The 21,838-nt window shown below is 35.5% G+C and overlaps 1 protein-coding gene across 2 annotated transcripts in view; it reads right to left on the bottom strand.

Annotated features, from left to right (window-relative positions):
- Positions 1-393: 393 nt before the first annotated feature.
- Tfcp2 (transcription factor CP2) overlaps positions 394-21,838 on the bottom strand; it is a 70,390-nt gene continuing 48,945 nt past the window's right edge. Inside the window, exons 5-15 of one of the 2 annotated variants that reach the window (XM_026398798.2) lie at positions 21,038-21,144; positions 19,631-19,783; positions 18,479-18,589; positions 18,054-18,142; positions 15,967-16,015; positions 15,383-15,476; positions 13,181-13,271; positions 11,178-11,305; positions 10,664-10,806; positions 3,632-3,683; positions 394-2,296 (exon numbers count right to left, since the gene is read on the bottom strand). In XM_026398798.2, the coding sequence (XP_026254583.1) occupies positions 2,259-2,296; positions 3,632-3,683; positions 10,664-10,806; positions 11,178-11,305; positions 13,181-13,271; positions 15,383-15,476; positions 15,967-16,015; positions 18,054-18,142; positions 18,479-18,589; positions 19,631-19,783; positions 21,038-21,144 (1,055 nt within the window). In that variant the 3' untranslated portion in view covers positions 394-2,258. The remainder of the gene's footprint in view (positions 2,297-3,631; positions 3,684-10,663; positions 10,807-11,177; positions 11,306-13,180; positions 13,272-15,382; positions 15,477-15,966; positions 16,016-18,053; positions 18,143-18,478; positions 18,590-19,630; positions 19,784-21,037; positions 21,145-21,838) is intronic. The other variant, XM_026398800.2, reaches the window with a different exon arrangement.

The following is a 21,838-nucleotide window of genomic DNA, read 5'->3' as shown; positions in this document are numbered from 1 at the left end:
CCTGACTTCAAGTAAAAATTAGTAATTATAATTTATAGTCAATATATTAATAGAATTCTATGCATCATTTGCAATACATAAGAATCATAGATTCACAGATTTGGAAGGAACCTTAAAAGTCACCTAGTCCAACCCTGCTATCCTAACATCAAAATAGGGGGGAAAAATCATAACCAATAGTAACCTGTTAAGGAAAAGAGAGCCAACTTCACTGAAGCAGAGAACCAATCATAGGAACACAAAACAACTAAAAATTTCTCCTCAAAATGGGGCATCAAGTAATCACTCTTTAAAAAAGCATTTTGGCTTAACATGTTGAGTTGCCCAAGTCAGTTTTAAAGAAGTCACTGACTTGGGGATGGGGTTGTGGCTCAGTGGTAGAGCCTAGCACATGTGAGACCCTGGGTTCGATCCTCAGCACCACATAAACATAAATTTAAAAATAAAAAGTCACTGACTTAATTTTCTGGTTTCAAGATTCTCATTTTGTTTCAAACCAAAAGAAATTACACTGCATTGCAGGTTGATTTTTTTTTAATATTTATTTTTTAGTTTTAGGTGGACACAATATCTTTATTTTATATTCACGTGGTGCTGAGGATCGAACCCAGTGCCTCGTGCATGCTAGGTGAGCGCTCTACCACTGAGCCACAACCCCAGCCCACAGATAGATTTTAATAAACAAAAATATCTGTTAAAAAAAAGTTAAAACTCTGTCAAATACTTTAAACACACACACACACACACACACACACACACACACACATCCAATACAGAATCTTAACATTGTCTTTGTTCACCTCAATATAAACTGTGGAGAGATTTCTAAAACTACAAGAGAAAAAAGAAGATCCATGATGATACACACACACATACACAAACACACACACACATACACACTCTCTCTCTCACTCTCTCATTCTTAAGGAAGAACAAAAACTTATGGTAAGAGTGCAAATAGGACAGGAATGAATATCTTCTTTTTCTTTTTGATACTGGGGACTGAACCCAGAAGAGCTCTACCATTGAGCTACCTCCACAGCCCTTTTTACCTCCTGTCTCTGCCTCACAAGTCAGTGGACTTAGGTATGTGTCACCATGTCCAACAGGAATTAATTTCTTGTAAAGTTTATATAAAATAATACTACATGAGTAAAAGTATTTCCTATACCAAGAGAAGACTCAGAGGTGAAAGCAGTAATGGCCTAACTCATATATAAATGGTTTAAGAATGTCGTTCAAGAACAATGAATTTTAGGAGTTACAGATAATCCTGAGTTTTTACTACCTCTAATTATGATTCTGATAGCAGATGTCACTTTAAAAGTATCTTTTGTAGGTCTTGATTTGTTCATTATTATTTAGGTGTGGTTTGTCTTTTTCAGTGGTTAATTCCTTAGTTCCTCAGAAAAGCCATGGTAAGAAACAATGGTGAGCATAGGCTATAAAGAAGGGTGGCACTGGTGGTACTGGATGGAAAATAATACCAGTTAGCCTAGGTTTGGATTTCAGCGTCACTACTTGCTAGTTGCCTGTTATTTAGCAAGCTACTTAGCTACTATGTGTCTCCATTTCCCCATCTTTAGTTAGGGATCACTGTAGTGCCTACTTCATACAGGAAGTAAATAAGATAATCCATTTAGAAAATTTTCTGCCTGGCTCAATAAATAACTGGCCAAAACAACTACCAGTTATAGTATTACAAGTGAACCAGAAGCAATTCTTCGTGTATTTCCTCTCATTGATGAAGTTTTCAGGAACCAATTGTGGCAACAAAACAAAACAAAACAAAAACCTAAAACAAAACAAAAAATAGAGATGACAATATGGTTGATGCAAAAGAGATTGAGGACCTAGTCTTATGAATATAGATGTTCATTTTTATATTAGAAAAAAATTACATGACTCCATATCACAAAATTTAACATCTTTCCATTAAACATCACACAATTCCCATCATCCCTATGCCCTACATATAACCTAAATGATGTGGAGTTCCTACTGATATTCAATAACAGGGGCCAAAAGTTTAACTAAAAAAAATCTCTGCAGAACTGCATGTTGGGCAGTGATCTGTGTGTGACACAGAGCTTAGGCCAACACAGAGGGCTGGGATTCTGCCTCCAGGGTCTAGATTCCCCCCACACAGCCAGATGAGCCAGATTCCTGCAGACCTTCAAATTTCCATTCACATGCCAAGAGGGCAGTTTTCAAGAGGTGAGGAAAGCAGCAGCCACTGAGCATGGGATGCTCCACTCCTACTTCAGTATAATATGATAGCTATCATTGGTTTCTGCTGCAAAAAAGAGAGAGAGAAAGGGAGAATTTTTAGTCACCTTTAAAACAGTAGGAGAAAAAAACTATGGTAAGGTTCTTGTGAGCGGGAATAAAGCCAGCACAAGATAAGGGCTGCATACTAACTGGGCATGGTGACTCACACCTGTAATCCCACAGCTTGGGGGGCTGAGGCAGGAGGACAGTTCAAACCCAGCCTCAGCAATTTAGTGAGACCTTGTCTTAAAATAAAAAACTGGCTGGGGATGTAGCTCAGTGGTTAACCACCACCACTGTGTTAAATCCCTGGTTTAAAACAAAACAAAACAAAACAAAACAAAAACATACTTATCATTTAGCATAGAATGCTTTGTACAGATGGAGCCTGACTTATGATAATTCCATTTATGATACTTAGGCTAACAAAAGGTGCAAAAGTGATATGCATTCAGTAGAAAATGTAATTTGAATTTTGATCTTTTCCTGGGCTAGGAATAAGTGGTATGAAACTCTATCATGATGCTGGGCAGTGGCAATGAGGCACAGTTTGGGGTAAGCAGCAAGATCACCTGAGAAAACAACTTAGAATTCTACAATGTGCTGGGTTGTCAAGCTATAAGGTTGGATGGGTTAGGTGCATTAAATGCATTTTCAACTTTTGACATTTTCAGCTTAGGATGGGTTTATCAGGATGTGACCCTATCATAAGTCAAGGAGCATCCATAATAAATAGGTATTATAGGGGCTGAGATTGTGGCTCAGAGGTAGAGTGCTCGCCTAGCACTGGTGGGACCCGGGTTCGATCCTCAGCACCACAAAATAAAGGCATTGTGTTGTGTCCATCTACACCTAAAAAAATCAATGTTTTAAAAAAATAGGTATTATAAAAATAATGTGCCTTGATTTCCTCATTTGTCAGATGGAAGAGAATAGGGGCTGGGGCTGGGGCTCACTGGTAGAGCATCTGCTTTGCATGTGTGAGGCACTGGGTTCGATCCTCAGTACCACATAAAAATAAATAAATAAAGATTTCCTAATTAAAAAAAAAAAAGATGGAAGAGAATGGTAGAGAGAATGGTCAGTGTTCTTTCTTTGTTGATAATGGTAAAAAGGCCAACTCACACAAAGAAACAATCTCTCATAATAACACTTTTTTATTGCATATATGATTTCTTCCATATTTCTCTTTAAAGAAGGCAAATATGAAAAGAGCTTTATTTTCCTTTGGTTCTGGGGATTGAACCCAGGACCCAGTGCATGCTAAGCACGTGCTCTACCACTGAACTGCACTCACAGCCTGAAAAGAGGTTTTGAAAGACTTAGAAACTAAAAGTTATTTCTCTTACACTTTTATTACCTTTCATTGTGTCCAGAATAAAACAGGCTTCTTCCTGAAAGTTCTGTATCATCTGAAAAAAGGCAAGAAAATTTTTTGATTATTAAAAACTTTGGTTTGCTATATTATTTTGACAATGTGGCTTTTCATAATGTTAGATTTAAGTAAAAAAAAAAAAAAAGACCCTATTTCTGTGTTCCTAAGGTGGGGTTTATATGACAGGATTTATAGGTCACAAATAGAGTATACCTGAATTTCTATAGAATCATGTAAGTGTTTTCCTCCCAATTTTCAAAAGCCTGCTTCATGAGTCTATTTGTTTTTAGGGGGGTCCTCCCCATGTCTGATTTTGAAATTTTAAAACAGAGGGGTTGGGGTTGTGGCTCAGTGGTAGAGCGCTTGCCTGGCATGCATGAGTCACTGGGTTTGATCCTCAGCACCACATAAAAATAAAATAAAACGTATTGTTTCCACCTACATTAAAAAAGAAATAAATAAAACAGAGGCATCTAGAACAGTCATCTTAAAAGTGGAGTATGCATTTCTCTTGGTTAACCCCCAAATTTTCCAAGGGGAACAAAGACACTAATAGGCCCTTATGTGAGAACTGACATCCAGGTCTTCAACTTTCTTAAATCCTTTTTAGTTTTTCTTCCCCATTTCCCCATCTCAAATTCCCATCTCCCTTTTAACAAAATAATAGAATACTACTGAGAATACTAGAGTACTACAAAGGTGCTCTGGCCTTGGGTGTAAAAGCATCATGGTGCCAAAGCGGAACTACAAAAGTGAATTCTAATGACTGGGTAACACTCTTATATGAGTCACATGGTTTCTAATTCTTTCCTTTCGTTAGAATTGAAGAGTGACCTAATCTCAAATTGTCAAATGATACATGACTCAAAATAATTTGTGATAACATCACTATATAATTTTTAGTACATAACAAAAAAAAACCAGTGTTGAGGTTGTAACAAAACTCTATCAGTTCCTTTTTATTAATTTAGGTAAATTAGGCTCTACAGCACCTATATCTAGGGGGAAAAATCAGGATAGAATTGATGCTGAATGCTGAGTCATTTTAGCAATTAATAGGCAGTATTCTTCAGACACATTAATTGTGTGCTAGGGTGAGGGTAGGGAATGGAACTATTCCATTGACCTCATTAATAGATGCATGTATAATAAACTTATTTCTTTTTCTGGTGCTGGGGATTGAACCCACTAAGTATGTGCTCTATCATGGAGTTACATCTCTAGCACTTTTTCATGTTTAATTACTTATTAAACATGTAATATTTTTGTTATTTTTAAAAAGTTACACAATTGTGATAATTCTATTCAGAAGAAATAATTTTTGAACTTCTAATGAAAACAAAAGATTTCCTAAAACCTTTTTAGTTTTGGTTGAAACAAATTTTTGTTTCAGGAGCTGGGACTGTGGGTCAGCAGTACAGCGCTCGCCTAGCATGTGCAGGGCCCTGGGTTCAATCCTCAGTACCACACAGATAAATAAAATGAAGATATTGTATCCAACTACAACTAAACAAATAAATATTTATTTTTTTTTTTGTTTCAAAGGAATATGGCAGGATAATCAATAAAAGACATTTAAGCATTAAAATGTTATGGTCAGATACAAGTCTATGGGGATGTTGAGTGCAGTGGCTATAATCCCAGCTACTCAAGAGGGTCAGGCAGGAAGATCACTGAATTTGAGACCAGCCTGAGAAAATTAGAGAGACCCTGGCTCAAAGTAAAAAAAAAAAGGCGGGGGGCAGGCACAATACTGTAAGCCTGTAATCCCAGCAGCTCAGGAAGCTGAGGCAGGAGGATTCCAAGTTCAAAGCCAGCCTCAGCAACTTAATGAGTCCCTATCTCAAAATAAAAAATAAAAATATGTCTGGGGTTGTGGCTCAGCGGCAGAGCACTTGCCTTGCACGTATGAGGCATTGAGTTTGATCCTCAGCACCACATAAAAATAAATACATAAAATAAAGGTCCATCTACAATTAAAAATAATATTTTAAAAAAAGGACTGAGAACGTGGCTCAGTAGTTAAATGGGTCAATCCCCAGTACCAATCAATAGATAGATAGATAGATAGATGATCAGATCAATTTAAAAAATGGGCTGGGGCACCCCTGGGTTCAATCCCTAGTATTATAGGAAAAAAAGTAAAAATGAAGTCTATGGGAGAGGCAAATGGAAATATGGGTTAAAGGAAACATAGGAATAATATAAAAATTCTAACTCATAAAGAAAATCATGGTTATGTATTTTTTTAAATGGTTGGTGTCTGTATTTAATCACTCTTATAATTCTGATCCTCCGTATGGGGGGGGAGGTGGATCACTGTTGTACTTAAATTACATGGAATGCAATTAGAATAGTAATGAAACCATTTCATTCTTTTTTGGGGGATAGCAGGGATTGAACACCAGGGGTGCTTACCCACTGAGCCACATCCTTAGCCCCCTCCCCTTTAAAAAAATATATTTTTATGACTATTTATTTTTTATGTGGTGCTGAGGATCGAACCCAGTGCCTCACCCATGCTAGGCAAGTGCTCTACCAATCAGCTACAGCCCCAGCTTCCTGCCCCAGCCCTTTTATTTTTTATTTTGAGACAGGGTCTTACTATGTTGCTGAGGCTGTCTTTGAACCTGCAATCTTCCCTGAGTCTCTGGGATTATAGGCATGCACCCACACCTGGCTAACCATTTCATTCTTAAATATCATGATGTGCCTAGGAATGACATCTTTTACAACTTCTTTTCTCCCAAATGGTAAATCTTTTACAACTATTTTAAAATTTTTAAATTAGGCTGAGTTTGGTGGGGCATGTTTGTAATCCTAGTGACTTGAGAGGTTGAGACAGGATGGTTACGAACTTGATATCAGCCTTGGCAACTTTTGAGACTCTGTCTGAAAATAAAAATATTAAAAGAAGGTTGGGGATGTAGCTCAGTGGTAAAGCATCCCTGGGTTCAATTCACAGTACCAAAAAAAAAAAAAAAAAAAGAAAAGAAATTATGTTAGGAAGTAAGGAAGAAAGCAAAAACAGTCTTAGCCACAGACATAGTGGAGGCTGAGGTAGGAGGATTACTTGAGCTCAGGAGTTCATGGCCAAAACTTACATTACTAAAATTTGTGGTGAAAAAGAAAATATAACAACAGACACTACTGAAAAGCAGACAATAATTAGAAGCTATTTTGAAAATTTAGACTCTAATAAAATAGAAAATCTAGAAGACAATGACAAATTTCTAGAGACATTTAAACTACCCAAATGGAATCAGGAGGACATAGAAAATTTAAACAGATCAATTTTAAGCAAGGAAATTGAAGACACCATCAAAAGCCTACCAACAAAGAAAAGCCCAGGACCAGACAGATTCTCAGCCAAGTTCTACCAGACCTTCAAAGAAAAACTAACACCAATCCTCTTCAAATTATTCCATGAAATAGAAAAGGAGGAACTCTTCCAAACTCATTCTATGAAGATAGTATCACCCTGATACCAAAACCAGACGAAGACACATTGAGGAAAGAAAACTTCAGACCAATATCCCTGATGAACATAGATACAAAAATTCTTAATAAAAAACTGGAAAGTCACATACAAAAACATACTAGGCAGTGCACCATGATCAAATGGAGTTCATTCCAGGGATGCAAAGTTGGTTCAACATACAGAAATCAATAAATATAATTCATCACACCAATAGACTTAAAGAAAAGAATCACATGATTGGGCTGGAGTTGTAGCTCAATGGTAGAGCATTTGCCTAGCATGTGTGACACTGGGTTCAATTCTCAACACTGCATATAAATAAGTACATTAATTAATTAATTAAAGGTACATCAACAACTAAAAAAAAATATGATTATCTCAATAGAAGCAGAAAAAGCATTTGACAAAATACAGCATCCATTCATGTTCAAAACACTAGAAAACCAGGCATAGTAGGAACATACCTCAACATTGTAAAACCAAAGCCAACATCATTCTATACAGAAAAATTGAAAGCATTCCCTGTATAAACCAGAGCAAGACAAGGATGCCCCTTTTACCACTTCTATTCAACATAGTCCTTGAAATTCCATCCAGAGCAATTAGACAGAAGAAAGAAGTTTAAGGGATAAGAACAGGAAAAGAAGAACTCAAACTATCCTTATTTGCTGAGGACATGATTCTATATTTAGAAGACCCAAAAAACTTTTAGAAATCAGCCTGGCATGGTGGCATACGCCTGTAATCCCAGCAGTTCAGGAGGCTGAGACAAGAAGATCACAAGTTCAAAGCCAGCTTCAGTAAAAGTGAGGCACTAAGCAACTCAGTGAGACCCTGTCTCTAAATAAAATACAAAACAGGGTTTGGGATATGACTCAGTGGTCAAGTGCCCCTGAGTTCAATCCCCAGTACTAAAAAAAAAAAATCTTTTAGAACTCATAAATGAATTCAGCAAAGTAGCAGGATATAAATTAACACCCATAAATCAATTGTGTTCCTATACATCAATAATAAATCAATTGAAAGAAAAATTAGGAAAACTATCCCATTCATAATAGCCTTGAAAAAAATGAAATATTTGGGCATCAATCTAACAAAAGAGGTGAACAACCTCTACAATGAAAACTATAAAATACTAAAGAAAGAAATTGAAGACGACCTTGGAAGATGGAAAGAGCTCCCCTGTTCTTGGATAGGCAGAATTAACATTGTCAAAATGGCCACACTGCCAAAAATGCTATACAGATTTAATGCAATTCCTAGTAAAATGCCAATGACATTCTTTCTAGAAATAGAAAAAGCAATCATGAAATTCATTTGGAAAAATAAGAGCCCCAGAATTGCCAAAGCAATGCTCAGCAAGAAAAGTTAAAGCAGGAGGCATCCCAATATCAGACCTTAAATTTTATTACAGAGCTATAGTAACAAAAACGACATGATATTGGCACCAAAACAGACATGAAAACCAATGTCACAGAATAGAAGACACAAAGACAAACCCACATAAATACAGTTATCTCATACTAGACAAAGGCACCATAAACATACCTGGGAGAAAAGATAGCCCCTTCAACACATGGTGCTGGTAAACTGGAAATCCATATGTAGCAAAATGAAATTAAACCCCATCTCTCACCCTGCACAAAACTCAACTCAAAGTAGAACAAGGACCAAGGTGTTAGACTAGAGACCCTACATCTACTAGGAGGAAAAAGTAGGCCCCCAAACTCCATGTTGGCTTAGGAACTGAATTCCTCAATAAGACTCCTAAAGCACAAGAAGTAAAATCAAGAAACAATAAATGGGATGGTATATATAAAAAAATTCTTCACAGCTAAGGAGACAATCAAGAACATGAGCAGAAAGCCTTAGGAATGGGAGAAAATCTTTGCCACCTCAGAGCATTAATCTCCAAAATATATAAAGAACTCAAAAAACTTACCACCACAAAAACATATAACCCAATCAATAAATGGGCAAAGGAACTGAACACATACTTCACAGAAGAAATATAATCAAGCAATAAATATATGAAAAAATGTTCAACATCTCTAGCAATAAGAGAAATGCAAATTGAAACTACACTGAGATTTCATCTCACTCTAGTCAGAATGGCAATTATCAAGACTATAAGGAATGATAGGGGTTGGGATTGTGGCTTAGTGGTAGAATGCTTGCCAAGCACATGTGAGGCACTGGGTCCGATCCTCAACACCACATAAATAAATAAATAAACAGACCGATAGGTAAATAAATAAATAAAGGCATTGTGTCTATCTACAACTAAAAAAAATATTTAAAAAAGAATATAAGTAATGATAAATGTTGGCAAGGATGTGGGGGAACAATTACACTCATACATTGCTGGTGGGACTGCAAATTGGTGCAACCATTTTGGAAAGCAGTATGGAGATTCCTCGGAAAACTTGGAATAGAAATACCACTTGACCCATTATCCCACTCCTCAATATATACCCAAAGGATTCAAAATCAGCATACTATAGTGATGTAGTCACATCAATGTTCACAGCAGTTCAATTCATAATAGATAAGCTATGGAACCAATCTAGGAGCCTTTCAACAGATGAATGGATAAAGAAATGTGGTATAGGCTGGGGATGTGGCTCAAGCGGTAGCGCGCTCGCCTGGCAAGCGTGCGGCCCGGGTTCGATCCTCAGCACCACATACCAACAAAGATGTTGTGTCCACCGAGAACTAAAAAATAAATATTAAAAATTCTCTCTCTCTCTCTCTCTCTCTCTCTCTCTCTCTCTCTCTCTCTCTCCTCTCTCACTCTCTCTTTAAAAAAAAAAAAAGAAAAAAGAAATGTGGTATATATACACAATGGAATATTACTCAGCCATAAAGAAGAATGGAATTGGGGTTGGGGCTGTAGCTCAGTGGCAAAGTGTTTGCCTAGCACATGTGAGGCACTGGGTTCAATCCTTAGCACCACATAAAAATAAATAAATAAAATAAAGTCATGCTGTCCATCTGCAAAAAAAAAAAGAATAAGAATAGAATTATGGCATTTGCAGGCAAATGAATGGAACTGGAAATTATCATGCTCAGTGAAATAAGCCAATCCCAAAACACCAAAGGCTGAATGTTTTCTCGGACATGCATACTAACACACAATTGGGGATGGGGGGCAGAGAATAGAAGTTCATTGGATTAGACAAAGGGGAATGAAAGGAAGGGAGGAAGTTTGGGAACAGGAAAGACAGTAGAATGAATTGAACATAAACTTTCCTATGTTCATATATGAATACCTGACCAGTGTAATTCCACATTATTTACAACCATAAGAATGGGAAGTTATGCTCCATGTATGTATAGTATGTCAAAATACATTCTACTGTCATGTATAACTAAAAAGAACAATTAAAAAAATTTAAATAAAAAAGAAAGTTTAGAAAACTCCTGTCTAGAAAAACCGAACTCCTCTCCAGTGGAACTAATCTTGCTATTGTTACATGGTGCCCTGACAAACTAATTATCATCTGTACGAAATTCAACTGTACTAAAAAACCTACCTCATCACTGATGAGCACATGGATTCCTGTTGGCCCCTGCTTATAAATCTGGCTGATCTGTCGAGGAGAAATGCTGAAAAGCTGAGCAATTTTTTCTGTCAATTCAACAGCTGTCAGTTCTTCTAGATAGATGGCATGGTATACTGCAAAGGAGAAATAGCAACAGTAGTCAATACAAAGGTTCTCTGATTTTGCAGGTAATCTAATCATTAAGAATGCTCACTTTTCAGAAGGACTCACAAATCAATTGTAGCTGGTACTTGCTAGCTGTGTGACTTAGGGCAAGTTATTTAATATTCCTAGGCCTTATTTTCCTCATTTAAATGTTGGAGATAACAATAAAATTCACAACAAAGAGGAGATTATTAGTTGTAAAAATTAAAGTGTGTAAAAAGTGTTGGGAATAGTACCTGACATATGTTAGGAGCTCAATAAATGTGAGCAATTACCAACATGGTCATAAATCATCTCTTCACCTTTCTTCATCTATCCTGGTCTGCCCAGAACAACCTACCGAAGAAAGTACCATTTGAGTCTCCATCCTCATGCTTCTGTTGTGGTTGCTGCTGCTGTTGCTGCTGCTGTTCCCTCAACTGTAATGATTCCTGACAGACGTAAATGGTTAACCTTGGACGCACCATCCTAAGCGGTAAAGAAAAGGGTTGTTAATCTTGCATATTTTATGGTAAGTTCATTTTAAAGAAAAACTTGTATTTCTACATTAATAGTATAGAGCAGGGATTGAAAACAGGCAAATCATGGGCTAAATACAACTCATTTGCCAGCTTTATTAGTTCACCTGTGGTGGCTTTTGTTTGTTTAAACTGAACTAGTTCCAACAGGAAGCATCAGATAAACCTGTGAATTTTGACTTTTCTTGAAAATTCACATCTAGCAGTCCAGGAACCCCAATCTCGCATGAAAGCAATCATGTTATCCTTACATGGTGTGTGCATTCTTTACTAAACCCTAAACTTTGACTGTCATTCCTTTACAATATCTATGTGGTCCCTGTAGTCATTTAAGTTTGTGATCTTTGGTGAAAAGATAAGAAATGTCCAAAATGTATGAATCACTGCTTTATGGATAAGGCTCAAGATAAACATTTCACTAAAAAATGCTAATATAGTAAACTGAAGAATCTTACCTTCTCCTAAGTATCCTAAGCCCTTTCTGGCCTCTTACTTCTTACTCTAAGGTATACATTTACCTCTTGATCTGATCATCTCATTCCTTTCTATTTCTGAACATTCTTTAGATAATACACTTAAAATGAAAGAGCCATTCTTTTACCCCTAAGTTGCTGACAATTGAATTTCATCTCTTTCCTTAATATTTTCCAAGATTATAGCCAATCTGATTCAATATCCCTTGTGATATTATAAATATAAATTCTCCAAAATTTATTAGTTATTTGGGTCTATTGTCATTGACCGCTGTTTTTTCCATCAATATTACTACTATGTATTTAAAACTATTTTAAATCTCAAAAAAGAACTTCAAACTAGTCTTTATTACAAGTATAATTTGTAAACATACACTTAAATAATTCCAACCCAGGGCTGGGGGCAGGGGGTATAGTTCAGTGGTAGAGCACTTGCCTAGCATACCTAAGACCCTACATTTGTTCTTCAGTACCACATTAAAAATAGATAAATCCTCCCCCAAAACTTTGGAATGATCTGTTCTCCAGTTAAAACTGATTCAGGGCTTTAACACCTGCTGTTTCTTCTGACTAGAATGTTCTTCCCTCATGACTCCATAGCTCCTTCATCTTTCTCGTAACAGTTTAAATATCCCCTCCTAATAGACCTCTTTCCTGACCATCTTCTCTGTACTCTGTAGCCCATTCTCTTGTTTTTGCACATTTGTTTTATTTGCCTTTAAAGCCCTCACTATCCAAAAAATTTATTATTTATTATAGTTTTCTCCCTACTAGAAAGTAAACTCACCAGTTAAAAAAAAAAAAGAGTAAACTCTGTAACAATGGGTACTTGTCTGTTTTGTTCATGAATATGTCTCCAGAGCCTACAATAGTAACTGGCTCATGATAAAGACAATACATATTTATTGGATGAAAAAAACTACCTGGAAATTGGGCTAGGGAAGTAGCTCAGTGGAACAGCACTTGCTTAGCATGTACAAGGCACTGGGTAAGCTCCCCACTACTGCAAAAAATGGGGTATTATGGGGAATCAATTTTAAGTTTAAGAAAGGATTTTTTTAATCTGTGTTTACTTGGTACATAGCTAGTATTTTCTTTTAAAAAAAGTTTTGACACAATGCATTTAATTGTGCAAAATATTGTGAAGAATCCCTGAACCCAAATTCACCTGAAATTCAACTTCATTGATATATATATATATATATATTTTTAGTTGTAGATGGACACAATACCCTTTTTATTTTCATGTGGTACTAAGGATTGAACCCAGTGCCTAACAGCACAAGTCCTGCACTCTACTACTGAGCCACAACCCCAGCCCCTTCATTGATATTTTAACTCTAGTTACATACCGGCCTTTTAATGCATTAAAAAGTCTGATTCCATCTGCAGGGCCACAAATTTGGATCACATCATCTCTAGTTAGTTTCAATAAATCTGCACCTGGAATAAATGTAAGAAAATGGGTGATAAAGGCAAAGATTCTCTTTGTTAATACCTATTAAGATGGACTCTATTACAAGTATACCTCATCACCGGTAATGTTATAACCCACGATCTTTTGCATGGTACATAGGCTCTTTACCTGGTCCCTGCCTCATCTCCTAAGTCTCATCCAATGAATTTCTTCACTTAACCTTATGCTTTCATCATGCTGGTGGTGCTGAATGAGCAAGCTGTTCTTCCTGCCTGAAATATCCTTGACTGTCTGACCAATAGGTTCCTCTTCTCATCCCTCAAGATTCACTTCACATGTCACATATGCTCCTTAATATATCAGACTCTCCCCTGAACATCTCACTTCCTACAAATGTGTGTTAGAACATTATCTACTGGGATTTTATTTTGATTTGAGCTTTTTATATACTAGATGATGAATGAAGTCTTTGATCAGGAAGTATGCCTTATCAATTTGTGTATTCCTACTATAGAAGATGGTACATAGAAGATGCTAAATACTACAGTGACAGAGCCATATCTATGTTTAATGTTTATAACAGTTCAATTCATAATAGCTAAACCTTGGAACCCACATAGGTGTCCTTCAGTAGATAAATGGATAAAGAAAATGTAGTATATATATTCAATGGAATATTACTCAGCTTTAAGAAGAATGGAATTATGGCATTTGCCAGTAAATGGATGGAGTTGAAGAATATCATGCTAAGCAAAATAAGTCAATCCCCCAAAACAAAAGGTGGAATGTTTTCTCTAATATGTGGGTGCTAGTTCACAATGGTGGGGGCACTAGGGAAGAATAGAGTTAGGTAGTGAAGGGAGGGGAGGGATATGAGGATAGGATGGACAGTAGAATGAAATATACATTATTACTTTTTATCTATATCTATATTTATATCTGTCTCTGTGTGTGTGTGTATGTATGTGTATATATATATGTATATATATATATATGTATATATATATGTATATATATATGTATATATATATACGTATATATATATATATATATATATGACTAATATAATTCTACAACATGTACAATCAGAAAAATGAAAGGGCTGGGATCAGAGCTCAGTGGTAGAATGCTTGCCTAGCCCGTGTGAAGCTCAGGGTTTGATTCTCAGCACCACATATAAATAAATTGATCACAATGGTATATAACCTTAGAAAAAAATTCTCATTTTAAAAAAAAATGAGGGGCTGTGGCTCAGCAGTAGAGTTCTTGCCTTGCACGTGCGAGACCCTGGGTTAGATCCTCAGCACCACATAAAAATAAATAAAAAATGAGAAATCATACCCCATCTATGTATGATATATAAATGCATTTTATTGTGATGTATAACTAATTAAAACAAAAATTTAAAAAGAAGATACTAAATAAAAGCGGGCTGTATAAATAAAATACAATATAGTGATATCAAACGGAAAATTTTTACCTACAAATGCCCCTTGATAAAATTATGTATGGAATATACATTTTTAGAAGTACTGCATGGAATAAGTATTTTAAATAAAGTGAATTCAAACCAAGAAGTGTTTCTTTTTAAGTCTCTCACAGCACAGCTCCAGATGGTGACAAAGTCTGAAAGATTTATGAAATTCATTTCATCAAAAAAAATGCACTAAGCTGGGCACGGTGGCACATGCCTGAAATTCCAACAACTTGGGAGGCTAAGGCAGGAGAATTGCAAGTTCAAGACCTACCTCAGCTAATTAGTGAGGCTCTAAGCAGTTTAATAAGACCCTGTCTCAAAATAAAAAAAAATAAAATGGCCTAGGATGTGGCTCAATGGTAAAGTGCCCCTGTGCTCAATCCCTAGTACAAATAATAATAATAATAATAATAATAATAATAATAATAATAATAATGAAAAAATACACTAATGAAATGCATATAGGGGGACTTGGAACCCACATAGGTGTCCTTCAGTAGATAAATGGATAAAGAAAATGTAGTATATATATTCAATGGAATATTACTCAGCTTTAAGAAGAATGGAATTATGGCATTTGCTAATATTAGAAACATGTCTATCAGGATAACAGAAGACCCTTGAATGATTTGCTCATATCAAAAGAAAAGCAAATTTAACCTGAGAAGTTGGTAAAAAGCCTGGTGAATGTAGAAAAACGGTTTCGATGCAACCACTGCTGTGCTTCCTGAGGTGTGGTTGTTGGCAGGAGGTTCTGAAAGGAAGAAAGCATGTTTTTGGTAATTAAATAGATTCACTGATGTATTACATAGCCAGACATCACCCACCCACCCACACACCTACTCAGACAGGCCTCGCTTGTTTGGAAGTTGTTTATACTACATCAATCTCTTTCTCTATCCAAGAAGCTCTATCCTTATCTTTCCTACTAAACTATAAACTTCTCAAATTGAAGGGTTCCTGTAGTCCCACTCAGGAGGCTGAAGTAGAGGGATCACTGAAACTTACAAACTGAGACCAGTCTGAACAACATAGTGAGACCCCTGTCTCAAAAAATCAAAACAAAAAAAATCCCCAAGAGTCCTCCATTACTTGTTCATATTTCCAGTTCCTACAGAAAAAATTCAATGAATGCTTGCTTCATGAATGAATAATATTCCTTAAAAGTTGGGCATATCATAATTGCAGAGTCATCAAAATATTATTAGACATTGCAAATAATTGACATTTAAATTTAGACTTACATCAGTGACTGGAGGGGGAGGATCTGGCTGGTGGTTTGGTGAACCATTTCTAAAGAAACATTTAAAATGAAAGCATCAGTCTATGACTCATAGTAGGGTCCATTATCTCATTCTTCATCTTCACAGTAACTCCTAAGCCAGAGACTTAAAAAATCTATGTATTCTCATAAAGCATTCTTATTCTTTGATCTAAAACTTTAAGTTATATGTTAATTAACTTGAAAACTTCAGGGGGAAGAGAAGAAACTGTCATTTGCAACACTTTTATTACTGAGGAAATTAAGAAAACTATCAAAATTTTAAAAAGTGAAACTGATGAGAAAATAATAACATAACATAAGGGATTAGAGATATAGCTCAATGGTAAAACACTTTCCTAGAAAGCACAAGGCCCAGGGTTCAATTACCAGCACTCATGAATAAATAAATGCTATTAACAGAAATGGATTAGAATGAAAAATATGGGGATATAAAAGTACTAGTATTTTACTACTATTACTACTATATTAAGTAGGTAAACATATACATAAAGGAAAAAAACTGAAAGAAAATTTATGAACTGCATACTTTTCTAATGAAAAACAATTACTTTTAAAACAGCTTAAAAATTAGTGCTGTCTGATTTGTGATCCAAGAGTTATCTCCACACCCTTGGTTTTTCTTTATGCTTTCTTTTTTCTATGGATCATCTTTTTTCCCTAACACTTATCTTTTTTATGGAAAAAAATTATCCTAATAATGAAGTACAGGACAGAGAAAAATTTAAAACACAAACTTTAAACCACATATAAATATTTAAAGTTCCTATAAGAAGATTGCGCCATCCTTGTGGATGGCAAGAAATTTTTGTTTCCAAAAGGTCTTTTTTTTTTTTTTTTTTTAGCTTTACAGAGTGGTGTGCACCTATAGTCCCAGGTACTTCAGAGGCTGAGACAAGAAGATCACAAGACCTTGTCCCTTAAAATAAACAACAAAAAATGTTTTTTCTCTTTTTAGCCTTAGCTAAAATTTGGTATTAAAACTTAATATAATTTTAAAAAACAGTAATTAATTTATCTCAGGGCCCTGGTTATATATAGACCTTCTACAAATAAATGCCTCTTTTATGCTTAATTGCTTCATTTTAAATATTTAAGCTACCTTAATTAAATACTTTAAGAAGTAGGTCAAATATAGAGCCTAAATAAATCCAAAAAACAAACATTACAAACAAACAATATGCTCACACTTTTTAGTAGCCTATTTCCAAGTTACAATATGGCTATGTAGAATACATGTTAAATGCTAGGACTGTAAGACTTTTAAAGACTTTTAAAAATTGGGGCAGGGTTCTGCACCAACTTTCAATTATCTCTGATAGTGAAATGTAATATGCCAAGATTAAATGCAATCCCACAGATAATTCTAAAACTTTATTTTAACTATCATCTTCAAACTACTTTCCCCAATGATCGCAGATCCACAATAACTAGGTGTTAGGAACATTCTTAACAAGTAATAAAACAAATTTTAGTGTCTATACAATTGTTTTTCCAGTTGCCAATGACCACTTCCTGGTGCAAGTCTGACCACGATGTGACATAACCACAACACGAGCAAAAATAGGGTAAATCAAGAAGCCTAAATAAGCAAGACAGGTGCTGGTGCACACCTGTATCCCAGCGGCAACAGAGGCTGAGGCAGGAGGATCACAAGTTCAAAGCCAGCCTCAGCAAAAGAGAGGTGCTAAGCAACTCAGTGAGACCTTGTTTCTAAATAAAATACAAAATAGGAGTGGGGATGTGGCTCAGTGGTTGAGTGCCCCTGATTTCAATCCCTGGTATCCCCCAGCCTTCCAAAAATCACTAAAAGCTGACCATTAATGCTCTAATAGTTAACGCCATTTCAAGAATGAGGAGAACAGAGGGGAGGGAAAAGGGCTATAAATTGTTTCAATCTCTTTTGAAGATAATCCAAATCTCTGATACTGCAAAACTTCATCAAGACTGACCAAACAGAACTACTTATTGATTTGGAAAGTTAACAGAAACTAATGAAAGAATACATATTTAGTACAAACAAAAGCAAATTTCATTTCCCAGACTTACCCTTCCCCAAGAGAAAAACTGCTATGGGAACTGTTAAAGCCAGGTGATGGGGAATTATTGACATAGGTGATCTCAGGCCAAGGAGAACACTAAAAACAAAGGATAACTTAGATAATGAAAAAGCACATTTAATTCTAGTGTTCCATTAAAATATTATTCCTTGAATAGAACATCTTGATTAGTAAATCTTAATTCCTCAGAGGTCTCCATAAGCAAAAAAAGAATATGCTCAGAAGTAAATTTAGACAGGCTAGAAATGACAGATTTTTCTTTAAGAGAGTAAAAATTAAGGGGTCATAGGTATAGCTCAGTGGTAGAACACTTGCCTAGCCATACAAGGCCCTGGGTTCGAGTCCCAGCACCACACATACACAAAAGAGTTAAAATTATGGACTGAAATTGTCACCAAAAGAAATCCTTTTTACCTCTGTGAGTATGGTTGTCTCATAGGAAGGCTGATATTTCTCCTTTTCATGAGGTGTTCGTTTCTCCATTTTCTCTCTATCTGTTTTTTGTTTTCTGTCTGCACCTTTGGGCTGAAATGAGAAATGTTCTATTTTAACCTCAAGTACTCACTCTTTAACCCAACAATATAACTTTTTTTCTTTTTTGGCAATGGAGATGGAACCCAGGCCTTGGGTCAGATACCACTGAGCTACATCCCTAACCCTTTTTATTTTTTATTTTGAGACAGGGTCTCCTTCAATTGCCCAGGATGGCCTTGAACTTGAAATCCTCTTGCCTTAGCTTCACAAATAGCTAGGATTAAGGTGTGCACCACCATACCTGGTTAACAATATTAATTTAAAAAACTTAAATATTCACATCTGAAACAAACAGGTATGTACAATGATGTATGATGAAATGCATCACCCTATCTAAGTCTGAAAACAGGAAATTTAAATGTTTGATACAATTGGAAAAGAATAAGACAGATGGGAAGATCTCTAAAGTACATAGTTAACTGAAAAAAAATCAAGTCTCAAAATGATTTATATAGTATAATTCTATTTATGTTTCAAATAAAGAAAAATATGTGAATACCTATGCATGCATGCATATAAAAGCATAAAAGGGAAGAAGTGTATACCATGTTATATCAGTGGCTATCTCTGGGAAGAAGTTGGGGAGTTAGGGTAAGAGTGATTAAGGGAAATTTCAGTGTTGTGCTTTGAATACTTTTATATTAATGAGTCACTTGCAATAAGAATGTATTTATCCATGTAATAAAAAGAAAGATCAAAATAAAGAAGATCAAGTATGAATAAAACTAAATTAGTCAACTCTCCACAATTTTTGTGAGCTTTAAAAGAGCTTGTAACTTCAACAGGCTTTAAGAGTTTTTAATGAGAATTCTTTTGCTTTCTTTTTTGCATATAGCCCCCTTTTCCAAGTTCCCATTATTCCATGCCTATACCCACATAAAGTAACATGCATCTCAGCAGTCATTTCAATGACTCTAACTTAGACTGACTTTGCAGTTTTTGCAAATGACAAGTTGACTTTCTTAGTAACTAATGTTAAAATAGAAAGATAAGAAAAAAGTATCCAAGGTCCAGCCCACTGCCCAGGAATACCTTGAAGACTTTGATTTGGCAACTGGCTGAGTGTAAGTGCTCAGTATATTCCCCGTTCTCATTCTCCTTGAAGGTATCAATTTGTACTCGGAATGGCACCCCCTTTTCTCCTCCATGTTTCCTCATTGTGAACTCTGTGCTAATACAGTGTACCTGAAAGGAATACAACATCAAGGCTTCAGTACTGCTAGCTAGCCAACCAGTCAACAATATTTTTTGAGAAATTACAAACAGCAAAACCTTTAACAAACATTTATGAATACCTACAAAAGACTTTTCCTCCATTTTGCATTCTGAAGAAAATACAGTCTAATGTAGGAATTGAGAAAAATGTAAGTGATTTATGAATGTAAACAAAGTAGATATACAGATCTCATGCTATCAAAAGCTATTGTGAGGAACTAAATTTATTATCTGCTTCAGAGAATACAGAGTTCATATAAAAGAGAAATTATTTAAGTTAGTATTGTTTCATCTTTAAACTGGACTTTAGAAAGAGGAGGCAAACTTCATGCTGTGAAAATAGCAAATATTGAAGCTCACAGTAATAGGTGAAAAATATTTGCTTGGCTACTGCATAAAGTCTAAAACTGGTGAATCTTAACAATAGAACCTTGTCTGATTGACCACCTACTAGCTTGAGTAAATTACTTAATCTTGGGGCTGTGGTTGTAGCTCAGTAGTAGAGCACTTGCCAAGTATGTGTGAGGCACTGGGTTCAATCCTCAGCACTACATAAAAATAAATAAATAAAATAAAAGGTATTGTGTGCATCCCCAACTTAAAATTTTTTTTAATTTAAAAAATTACTCAATCTTTCTAAGCCTCAAAGACTGTTCTTACTCCACAGTATTATAAACCTTAAAGTTATATATACAAAGTGTTCATTTAACACAGTAACTATCTCAATGTTAAGTACTAAACAAACTAGTAGCTATCATTAAAATAAAGATTTTTGAGGAAACTACCCAAAGGATAAATGAGATATGCAAATTCAATTTTAAGTATACAGATGTTCAAAATATCCTTATAGATAACCGGGAGAATCAGAACAATTTAGACGCTAAATAACTGTTAGGTGAGTTAATGGTACCACCAAAGAATGATATATTATGCAGCCATTAATAGGAATTTTAGGAAGATATAAATAAATAAATTTGGGTAATTAGAAGAGCAATTAAAAAACTCCTCCGTGCTTAGGCACATGTTGAGAAATTTGTATATGACAGGTTAAAACCCTGAACAGAATTCAAATTTAGGGGCTAAGGGTGTAGCTCAGTAGTGAGGTCCTGGGTTCAAACCCCAGCACTCAAAAAAATTTCATATTTAACACATATCATCCATTAAGAAACAAACTGGTAGAAAGAGATGTTCTTCATAACTGGAAATACATTTGCAAGGCCTTACCTGAATAAACACAGATGTCCTCTTTGCAGGGTCCCACAGAAACTCCACTGTATTTAATTGTGTTGGATTAGCCCTAGGATCGATTATACCCACAGACATTGGGATATCTAAGAAACAAAATGGTAATCATTGAATGGTTATGAGGGCTCCTTGTTTTACTTTGTTTTGTTTTGAGATAGAGTTGTGCTGTGTTATTCAGGCTGGCTTCAAACTGTTGGACTCAAGTGATCTTCTGGTTTAAGCCTCCCAGGTAGCTGGAATAAGTCATGTGCCATCACACCCAAGACTGCTCAGATTTATGTAAGAAAGCACTCATTCTTACATCACTTATCCCTAGTTACTAAAATTTGGGGGATATAAAATCCATAATCTCTTTATTGCCAATGTAAAATCTGATTAATGTTAAAACTGGGAGCTAGGGGTATAGCTTAGTGGTAGAACATTTCCCTAACATACACAAGGCCCTGGATACAATCCCCAACACTGAAGAAAATAAAAGTTAACATTGACTTAAGTATTCTCCTTTTGAGTACCTTTCTTCCATTTGACCAAGTCTTTGAAATCAGGCAATTTTAAGACAGTTTTTTTTTAATTTGCTAAAATTCTATTTGAAAATAAGTTAGGTCTATATACCAGCTCTACTATCACAAAAATTGTAATTTATGATGAGTTTTATTTATAGTCTGAAGATTTGTGTTACTGCTAGAAGCACATTGAGAGGATTACTAGACAGGTGCAGCAGTGCCTGTACAAAGGCAGAAAGTATTATATCACAGACGAAGCATGAAAAGTTTAACAAAG

Source organism: Urocitellus parryii, chromosome 5, assembly GCF_045843805.1.
Source record: "Urocitellus parryii isolate mUroPar1 chromosome 5, mUroPar1.hap1, whole genome shotgun sequence".
NCBI lineage: Eukaryota > Metazoa > Chordata > Mammalia > Rodentia > Sciuridae > Urocitellus > Urocitellus parryii.
The sequence above is the reverse complement of the archived record's forward strand: the minus strand, read 5'-3'. Positions and strand labels throughout refer to the sequence as shown.